The sequence below is a fragment of the Papio anubis genome, chromosome 13, assembly GCF_008728515.1.
Source record: "Papio anubis isolate 15944 chromosome 13, Panubis1.0, whole genome shotgun sequence".
In the NCBI taxonomy this organism is placed as follows: domain Eukaryota; kingdom Metazoa; phylum Chordata; class Mammalia; order Primates; family Cercopithecidae; genus Papio; species Papio anubis.
In genome coordinates, this window is record NC_044988.1 from 68442682 (window position 1) to 68453060 (window position 10379).

At 41.9% G+C, this 10379-nt stretch overlaps 1 protein-coding gene across 2 annotated transcripts; it reads left to right on the top strand.

Annotated features, from left to right (window-relative positions):
- The first annotated feature begins 25 nt into the window (after positions 1-25).
- On the top strand, positions 26-8516 carry SEC61B (SEC61 translocon beta subunit). 2 transcript variants are annotated; one of them, XM_017949696.3, is made up of 4 exons: positions 26-150; positions 518-615; positions 5874-5975; positions 8238-8516. In XM_017949696.3, the coding sequence occupies exons 1-4, from the start codon at positions 92-94 to the stop codon at positions 8261-8263; spliced, it is 285 nt and encodes a 94-aa protein (XP_017805185.1). In that variant the 5' UTR covers positions 26-91; the 3' UTR covers positions 8264-8516. The 2 variants fall into 2 exon arrangements, with proteins under 2 accessions (XP_017805185.1, XP_003911498.1); XM_003911449.5 differs by lacking the exon at positions 26-150 and adding an exon at positions 194-345.
- The last annotated feature ends 1863 nt before the right edge of the window (positions 8517-10379 follow it).

The window sequence follows — 10379 nt, forward strand, 5'->3', positions numbered from 1 at the left end:
TCAGCGCAAATCTGTGAGAGCCTAGTAACTGCCTGAGAAAATAGCTTGTCTGACCCTGGTTATATTTTTCCTTCGGTAGGGATTGGAGTCTATGAAGGACGTTGTGATCCAAAGGAAGGAGGCTGGAGGTATCTACTTCCCACACAGCAGGTAACTAAGTTATCTGTAGCAGACTATCTACAGGCATATCTTGAGACGACCCAGGCGTCCCTGGAGTCAGCGAGGACCTTGCCTGCAAGTCCGGGGGCGGGGCCTGAGCCAGTCTCGCCAGCTGCCGGTCCTTCGGCGTCTCCGCAACTTTCCTTCCGTCCGCGTCAGCTGCTTGCCACCGGTATCTCCAGCATGGTATGGCGGCCCTTCCATGATCTCCGCCTCTTCCAGGAGCCCTGACTCCTCCTGCTTTGCGCCGTGCCTTTCCTCTGCAGCTCCCTTGCTTCCCCCAGCCTCGGGTGCGGGTGTCTAGGCCGGGGTTTTGGGGGCCGCGCTCACCCGTCTGTCTACTTGTCTCCCGCTACAGCCTGGTCCGACCCCCAGTGGTACTAACGTGGGATCCTCAGGGCGCTCTCCCAGCAAAGCCGTGGCCGCCCGGGCAGCGGGATCCACTGTCCGGCAGAGGTAAGGAACCCTGCAGTTCGTTCGATTGCAGAGTCGGAGATAGGACCCAGGAACTCGCTGGTTCTGGGGTGGAGACCCTAGTATATGAAGATTGACAGGGGCAAAATGAGCTTCTAGTGACGTGGCCATGGGAGTAAAGGCCTTTTGGGAGGAAGGCGACATTTTCTTCTCGTTGCTCAGTTTAGGGCACCACTCTTAAAAAAGGAAAGTTAACAAACTGGAATAGAGTCAGAGATAACTTTGAGAAAACCGATGTCATTAAACTGGTATCTCTGGACCTGAGGTTTGCAGTCATATTTCCATCTGGAGGCCCCATAAGCAATCTGCCTTACAGATAACTCGTCCTACACAAAACTTAGTCTCTTTTCAGCTCAGCTCTCTCACTCTCAATTATATCTCCTTACTTCCATATGGCACTGTTGTACACTCATTTACTCGGAGCCAGAAACGTCAGCGTCATCTTGGATTTTTCTTATGCTCTCTGTCTATCCAGTCATATGCCAGACTTTAAACTGTACTTGAAAGCCTTCTCGTAAGCTCTTTCCTTCTCCCTTCCTGCTGCCCTGCATTTGCTACTTAACCTTTCTCCTCAGCCTGTTTCCTTTCCAATCCTTCGTTCACTCTGCTGTTACTCTTCTGCGTAGTTTCTGTTACTTTCTTGTTGCTGAACTAAAAAAAAAAAAAAAAAAAAAAAAAAGCCGGGGGATACCAAAGCTCTTAGTGGTCATTTCACCCTAACCTTTTTTTTTTGAGACGGAGTCTCACTCTGTCGCCCAGGCTGGAGATCAGAGGCATGATCTCGGCTCACTGCAACCTCCACCTCCAGAGTTCAAGCGATTCTCCTGCCTCAGCCTCCTGAGTAGCTGGGACTACAGGCACATGCCACCACACCCGGCTAATTTTTTGTATTTTTAGTAGAGATGGGGTTTCACCGTGTTAGCCAGGATGGTCTCGATCTCCTGACCTCATAATCCTTCCACCTCGGTCTCCCAAAGTGCTGGAATTACAGGCGTGAGCCACCGCGCCCGGCCTTCAGCCTAATCTTTCTTTGCTGTCCTATGATCCAGCACTCATGAACTCATTACTGTTTTCTGAATTCACAAACTTTCTCCCTCACCTCAAGGCAAATTTCTATTTATTTTCCAAGACTAAGCTCAGGGGTTATTTCCTCTTGAGGCCTTCTCTGACTGTAAGCAGCAGTAGCTACTAGTTTTCCCTTTTGCTCACATAACATTTTGTTCATATCATTGTAAGACCAGTGATGTTTCCATGTCTATCTCCTTCATTAGACTTTTAACAGAGAACCTGTTCAAGTCATTTCTGTCCCCAGCACCCACCATAAGGCATGACACAATAAATAATGACTGCAGGAAGGAATCAAGCAACCATGTTGTTTTGGGATTTTTGAAGGAGCTAGTGGGGTTTTATCTAGGAAGGAAAAGATCTTGACCGCATGCATGGAAACTTCTTAAGGATATGAAGAGGGATGTGACATTTGTTGATTGCAATAGGTAAATCTAAAACTGATGATTTGAACTTACATGAAGTATTTCACATCAGAACAAAGAAATTCTAATAGAACTATCAGAAATGTAAAATTATCCTGAATGATTGTGAGTTCCCTGTCACTGGGATGTTCAAGAGGAGTGTATCAGGCTGTGGTTTAACTTGTATGGGCTTTGAGTGCTGTCCCCTTCCCACCCTGGGTTTCAGAGATTGTGCAGGAATGGAAAACATGCCCTGTGGGTGCGGTTCCTTGGGAATGGTTCTGCTTAATGAGAATTGGTAATACTGTGGCAGGGAAGTTTGGCCATCCGAGAATTTGTAAGGAAATAAAAGAAAAAGCACATATTTATCAAATGTACATACGATAATGGAATTATTTATTTAATAGTAAAAATGAAATAACTGATGCACAAGTGAAATGGAGAACTTAAACATTTGAAGACAGATGCAGTTTTTCAAGTTGTGGGTGTTGGTGTGTCATCTTTTAGGATTCAGTGTGATAGAGCGAGTGTAACTAGAAAGACCGTGGTTGTATGGATTGAGAGACCTGACAGTGTTTCCTTCCAGAATTTTGGTAGTGATTAAGTATCATTTCATAAGTATAATGTAGTAAGTATTGGTTGTGTAAGAATGTCCTTGCTTTATAAGTCTTTGAGAAAACATTGGAAGTTAATGATTCATAATAGTGCTTTGGATTATGTTGTCTGCAGAGTTGCATTCTCCATGCTTGATGAGGTAATAGATACTACCTTGGAGGAGAAATGTTATTAAGTTTAAGCTCAGGCCGGAGTTGGTGTTCTTGCTCTCCTAAATACAATGAAAACGAACTTGCTGTGCGGAGCAATAATGCTTTATAAACTGTAAAGGTGTGAAGCGCCACATATTGTTCTAGCAGGATTAATGGGAATCAGGGATATTAAGATGGCGGAATAGCCACCAATGTATAGACGTCAAGGTATTGAGGTCTACTACATGCCAAATGCTGTTTCATCTCCGAAGATGGGTCTGTGAACAAGATAGGCAAGGTTTGGACTCATGAACCTTGTATTCCACTGTGGGAGATCAAAAACAAGGAAAATAAGACAATGTAATTTCAGGCAATAAGGGCTACGAAGATAAAGCTGGGTGGGGGATAGAGAGCGGTGGGGATAGGGTGAAGGTAGGTAGTTGTTTTAGAGAGGATGTTCACAGTAGGTAATACCTGAGTAGATACCTGAAAGAAGCAAGAGAGCAAATCACACAATGGTTTGGGGATGAGTAGGCTTCCTAGGCAAAAAGAGTTGGTAAGTATGAAGATTCTGAGGTCAATAAGCTTGGCTTTGAGGAGCAGACAGAAGCACTATGTTAGAACAAAGTGTGTAAGTGGTTAGTTATGAAAACCATTGTGTTGAGGTATAGAAGGGAGAGGCAGTTATACAGTGACCAGAAAGAAAGGGTAAAATAGCCCCCAGATACAAATTTGAGAGATTCAAGTATGCTTTATTAACCTTTACCTAGCTTCCCCTAGGGAATGGGAGGTATTTTGAGTACACTTTAGTATTTCTAGGGGCCCTGGTTTTCAAATACTCTTCTGTGTTCCATGTGCCAGCAGAAATAAGAAAGCTTAAGAGAAGCCAGACTGATTCCTCTGGGGCTCCTGTAATTACAGGAAACTTTGAAGTCAGGAACTGGAGGTGGGAGATTGTGGGAATAGTAGGAAGTACATGGGTCCAAGTCCTGGCTCAGTCCATGACTTACTATAATATGTTCACACTGAGTTTATCTTCTAGCTTAAAATCCTTTTCAGTGAACAAGAAGGAAGATTTCAGCTGCATACCCCACAGACGAAATGACATGTATCTGTGTGTGAAACCTTTTCTAAGGGCATGAATTTTTCTGTAAATCCCTGTACAGTTATGTTTTGCCATTTACAATCAGTTTTCCCATAGAAATGGTCACACAGTGAAGTTTTAAGTTCCCAGGATACCACGTAGTCCATAATTAATGTATCTGAAATACAATCTTTGTAGTACAATAGACCCAACTCATGGTTTGACACTGATTGCTTTCAGAGTTCAGGCATGATCACAGCTCTTTCTGTTAGAACCAGGACTGCACTCTCCCACTCTGTCATGTAGCAGGGCAGACTCCCTGAGCTGTAGACGGTGCTTCCTGCATTCAGAGTGTGGAGTAAAGACCATGGTTGGGTAAAGTGGGCATGAGGACCAGAATGGGGAGGAAAGCAAGAAGAGATGGTAGGGGTAGGGTTTTCACTTCTGTTCTCTTCCCTATATGCCCTTCCCTTTTTCAAAAATCGAGAATCATCGGCCCGTAGATAGTGGAAGGAGATTTTGAGGGAGGGTATACCGGGATTTGATGCTGAATGGTGCAGGCAGCAATGAGACAGGCTTCCCCTCTCTCCTTCCTAGTAGGACTTCTGAGTTGTTGATACATGAGCTGAAGAAGATTGCTTGTGACTTCTCGCCACTTGCCGCTTACCCCCATATTGTATCACTCCAACATGGGAAGCGATGAACAGCCGGGGTTGGGGAAGTACTGCATGGAAGGGTAGTTGCTGAGTCGGATTCTCCGGTGACTGAGGGCTTCTCCCAAAGAGGAGAGAAAGAATTCCTTGGGCCTATTCCTGGTCAGCGGAGTCCTAAGTGCTGCTAGACTGCTTCTGTTTGCCAGGGCTGCGTGTGTCACATAGTGTATCTTACAAGCCTTGATCCCCTTGTGAGAGACACGTTTTGGTTGGGTGTTCTCTGCATTTTTTTACATTCTACCTCTCTCTGCAAGATCTGTGGTCACTATATTAAAGTAGTGAAAACACGGCTAGGTGCGATGGCTCGCGCCTGTAATCCCAGCACTTTGGGAGGCCGTAGCGGGCAGATCATGAGGTCAGGAGTTCAAGACCAGCCTGGCCAATATGGTGAAAAAGCTGTCTATACTAAAAATACAAAAATTAGCTGGGCGTGGTGGTGCGTGCCTGTAATCCCAGCTACTCAGGAGGCTGAGGCAGAAGAATCACTTGAACCCAGGAGGCGGAGGTTGCAGTGAGCCAAGATTGCACTACTGCACTCCAGCCTGGGCGACAGAGTGAAACTCCATCTCAAAAAAACAAAACAAAACAAAAAAAACAAAAAACTAGTGACAACACATAACAAAGTAATTTTTTATAAAGTGCCCCATACTCTCTCTTGGGACCTGGATGTAATTAAAGCTTAAAGTTTTTGTCTCTTTGCAGTAAATATACTAATTTTAAAAACCTCTTTTAAAGTAGCCATTTTAAGATCAGCTTGTATGGATTCAGGGCATTTTAAAATAGGGATTTGTTATGTGGCTTCGTGAAAAATGCACGTGAGGAGAAAGTGAAATGCTTTGTCCATATGAGGCAGCTGGATGTTTTGGGCATGCAGATGGGCTCCAGGGTCAGAACTAGGTTCACGTCCCAGCTCAGCCACCTGTTGGCTGCAGGGTCTTAGGTACTTTGCTTAACTTTTTCTGAGACCAATTTGCCTCATTTATAAAATGGAAAAATCGTGACTGCTTTTCACGGTTATTGTATGCATTGGCATCAGGTAGGCACTTAGTTTATTGTGGTTTTCATGATCAAAGGAGTAAAAGCAGGAATTTGGGTGGAGTCTAGCAAAGAAAGTTTTTTGTTTTTATGTTTTTTTGTTCCTTAACAGTATAATAATGGTAGCATATGTTATAATGTTATTCTAAGAATTTCCAGAAAAGGCCATTTGTAACATTTTCCTCTCTTTCAGGAAAAATGCCAGCTGTGGGACAAGGAGTGCAGGCCGCACGACCTCGGCAGGCACCGGGGGGATGTGGCGATTCTACACAGAAGATTCACCTGGGCTCAAAGTGTAAGTCTTAGGAACAGTCCTTGTGTTTCTGTCCAGTGGCAGCAGGGCAGCAGTGACAGCGCTCTGTCTCTGTCACCAGTGGTGCTTGCTTTGATGAGATTTACTGTACACAACAGCCTCATTTGTGCCAGGATTTACTGTACACAACAGCCTCATTTGTGCCAGGATTTACTGTACACAACAGCCTCATTTGTGCCAGGCGGGCTGGGTTTGGTTTGCCTGTTTATCAACCGATTAGGCAGCGTAGGGCCAGGAATGACATCTCTTCACGAGTGAGGGAAGGGAAGGGAAGTTCTTCATGGTGCTATGTCGAAATAAATGATGAGAACAGAGAGAACTGGAGGGAAAACTGCTTAATTAGATGAAATTGCTCTTCATTTAGTGTTCTTGCCCCATACTGAGAAATAGGAGTAATCATTTGAATAGGAATTGGGTGATTTTTCAAAGTTCTCCTGAAGGCATAAGCTGATACTATTACAACCTGATGGAGGTTTTCCCATTAGGCTGTGTTACCAGGAGTTCCTTGGCCTCCTTGCCTTTGGTGGGTGGTGAGTAGACTCAGGAGGGTGAACATATAATACCACTTTCCAAGTTGTTAGGCTTTGGAGTGCTCGTTAGGTGATGGGAAATGGGTATCCAGGGACCCCTATCCCCATGCCTTGCTCAGGGTTTCTGGTACTGTGTGATAGATCTGATCCCACAGATTTCTGTTAGGTTCTAGAACACCACTGCTTGCAACTGTTTCCTGACTAAACTTGGTGGATGAGGTTTAGAAATAACAACAGCAACTCTCATTTACATAGCACTTGGTACTTTTCAATGTCTGTTGTCTAATTTGATCTGCCCAGCAATCCAGGGAGGTGAGAGATGTTACCATTTTGTAGATAAGGACCTCAGGTTCAGAGAGGCAAAGTGACATGCTCAAAGACACACAGCAAGAGGAGGAACCGGATATTCTGATTAAGTCCTATGCTCTTTGCATATTGTCCATCTGGGTTAAAAAAAAAAGACAAAATTGAATTAATTTGGAGTAGTTTTATTTAATTTAACCAGCATCTTGACTTGGATCAGAAATTTAGTTTACAAAACCTTCCCTGGAATTCTCGTTTCCTCTTATATTGGAGACTTATATGATAACGTAAGAATATATCTAGGAAGTAATTCTTGGGGTTGGGGATATGTGAGGTGGGGATGTCCTGACTGCCAACCTTTTGGTCTTTGGTGGAGGTAGTTTGAGTATTTCAGAGAGAATTTTTTTTTCTCCTTTAGGGATAGGGTTTTGCTCTGTCACCCAGGCTGGAGTGCAATGGCGTGATCATAGCTCATTGTAGTCTTGAATTCCTGGGCTCAAGTGATCTTTACTCCAGGAGACAAAATTGGATAAATTTGGATTAGTTAATTAGTCCTGAGTAGTTGGGACTACAAGTGTGCACTACCATGCCTGGCTAATTTTTTGTACAAGCAGAATCTCGCTGTGTTGCCCAGGCTGGTTTCTAACTCCTGGCCTCAGCCTCTCAAGGTGCTGTGATTATAGGCTTGAGACACTGTACCCAGCCTCAGAGAGAACATTTGAAGCCCCTTGCTCTTCAGGGGACTCATTTTAAACCCTTCTCAAGAAGGTTGTCTTTTAATTTTTATGGGCATACAGGTGTATATATTTATGGGTTATGTGAGGTATTTTGATACAGACATACAATGTGTAATAATCACATCAGGGTGCATGGGGTATCCATTACCTTAAGCATTTATCCTTTGTGTTATAAACAATCCAATTATACTGTTAGTTATTTTACAATATACAATTAAATTATTTTTTACTATAGTCATCTTGGTGTGCTAGCAAATACTAGGTTTTATTCAGAAGGTTGTCTTTAAATAAATCTTAATTTGAAAAAGAAAAGTTTGGTAATTGGTTCATTTGCACTGAAAGACTTTTCTTTTTATTTGAGAATACAACAAATACTTGAAATTAGATTAATGTCTCCAAGACATCAGATCATTTCATTTGTATATATTTTGATATGTTTTACTAAAAGATAAGGGCTCGTCCTTTCTAAACACAATTGCAATGCCATCATCACATGCTCAAAATATCCACAATAATAATTTTAGGAATTTTTTAAATGATATAAATAATGTTTCTGGATGAACCTTGAGTGCTGCCCACCTTACCTCTACTTTTCCCCTAGGTAATCTTTAGTATTGCAGACCTAATAATATATTATTACTAAAAGTAAGCATGCTTTCTCTTCTTATTTCTAGTGGCCCTGTTCCAGTATTGGTTATGAGTCTTCTGTTCATCGCTTCTGTATTTATGTTGCACATTTGGGGCAAGTACACTCGTTCGTAGATTCAGTTACATCCATCTGTCATCTGAAGAAGGAGGAAAAAACCCAACATTTCTTGGACCAAAAGTATAGTGACTATCTGTTCATGAGAGAAATTTTCTGTAAGCTTGCTGTTTTACAGGGGATTTATCAATAATTGATTTTGAGGAATCAGTTTTTTTCTATGGCTAATAAACTTTTTAATTCACTTATACCGAGTCTGATCATTGATGCCTCACTGCTAGGGCCCTTAGTCTTTCTGCCTTTAGATTTGTAAGTAAATATGTAGAAAATATGTCTTGTGAATATTGAGTTTTTTGTTGGATTGACAGTTCCTCACATGACCATGTGGTTATTCAAGTCCAAGATTCTGTAATTGCCCTTGGCTTGTTTTCTTCTAGGTATTTCTGCCCTGGTGATTGTCCTTTTGGGTATTCTGTGGTTATCAAGGAGTGTGTCTCTGACTCCATCAGACAGTTCTGTGTCCAAAGGCAGCTAGTACTCAAGAGAACGATCAAACAGGAAACCAGAGATACTGGATGAAATGTTGTCGCAGTCTGTTCTTTTGTCTTTAAGGCCATAGATTATATTTTGCCTCTTCTTTCTCAGTTCTTAATTTTATGAGTGTAGACCAGGGATTTCCATTCATCTACCTCTTATTGTTAAACCCTTTTTGAGAGAATTCATTTGATAAATTGGATTTCTCAAAATTTGGTAAGACTTATCCAATGAGAGTGAGATACTAGCATTTCTGCACTGAGTCGATATAATTCTAACCAGAAATAAAACTTAAGTTTCACTTAGCTTATGTTGCCATACTGGGTATAAAGATTCGGTTTCTGGTAGGCCCTAGGAAATACTAAGAATTGCTCAAAGGTAGCATACTGCAGCCACAACTCCAAGCCAGAATTTCTGACAAGAGAGGGCATTCCCTGGAAAGTGTCCTAGTTGTCCAACAGAGTCACAAAATGATAAAGAGGTGTATTATTAATAGTTAAGAAAAAACAGATAATTTTAGAAACATCTTTTTCATACACTAAGCCTATTTTTGAGAAAAAGTCTGAACAGTTAGGAAGTTTCTTAAGTGTTCTTTAAAATCCTAGCTGTAAAGTACTTTTAGATTCAAAAGTGTCAAATTTAAATGATGAGAATATGTATCTTTGAAAAAGATTTCCTAGGGAAATATATTGGTAAGTGAGCTCTTGTAAATTCTAACAAATGGCATTTTATTGGGAAAAAATTGATGAGAAACTGGTTTTCTTGGATCCTGTGAGTTGCTTATTACATGAAACAGGTGTCTTCATTTTTGAAATGCAGGGAAAAATGTCTCAATTTCATTCGGAAGAAATTAAAGATGATGGTATCCATAATGGATTTTTTCCCTGATACCGAATTTGATGGTACCAATTACAGCTAAAAATTATGCCTTTTATTTGAAAAAGAAATCTGTCCCTCTGTCCAGAGGGGCCTTTTTCTCTGGGGGAGATGCTGCAGCCACATGGGGGAGCTGTTTGGTTGTGAGGGGTGCATTCTCTTTGCTGCACCCATCTGCCTAGCCATGGTCTCCAGTGGACTACTAGCTGAAAGTCACTGAATTTTCTGAGCTAGTGATTTATAAGATGCTAGTTTCAGTGGCAGAACAGGGAGATGCTTCATTCAGCAGAAGGAAAACGGGGGGTTGGGCATAAAGATGTACAACATCTATTATGTAGCTGCTTTGGGCTCTGATGATACAATGCTCATATGTAGCTGAGAATCGTAGTGTCCAAGCTGTTCCTTTTTTTTTTGTTTAATTGTAAAATACACATCACAGAATTTACCATCTGAACCGGTTTTAAGTATATAATTCAGTGATATTAAGTACATTCATGTTGTGCAACCATCACCAAACTGAAACTCCACAAATTAAACAATAACTCCTTCTCCCTGCCCCTGCCCATATGGACCTCATGTAAGTGGGATCATGTAGTATTTGTCTTTTTGTGACTGGCTTGTTTCACTTAGCATAATGTCCTCAAGATTGATCCATGCTGTAGTATATGTTAGAATTTCCTTTTTAAAGACCGAACGATAATAT

What these genes read in the sequence shown, in the direction of transcription:
- SEC61B (XM_003911449.5), top strand. An exon ending in GGATCCACTGTCCGGCAGAG is followed by an intron (nt 616 to 5,873) that starts GTAAGGAACCCT and finishes CCTCTCTTTCAG; the next exon opens with GAAAAATGCCAGCTGTGGGA. An exon ending in GATTCACCTGGGCTCAAAGT is followed by an intron (nt 5,976 to 8,237) that starts GTAAGTCTTAGG and finishes TCTTATTTCTAG; the next exon opens with TGGCCCTGTTCCAGTATTGG.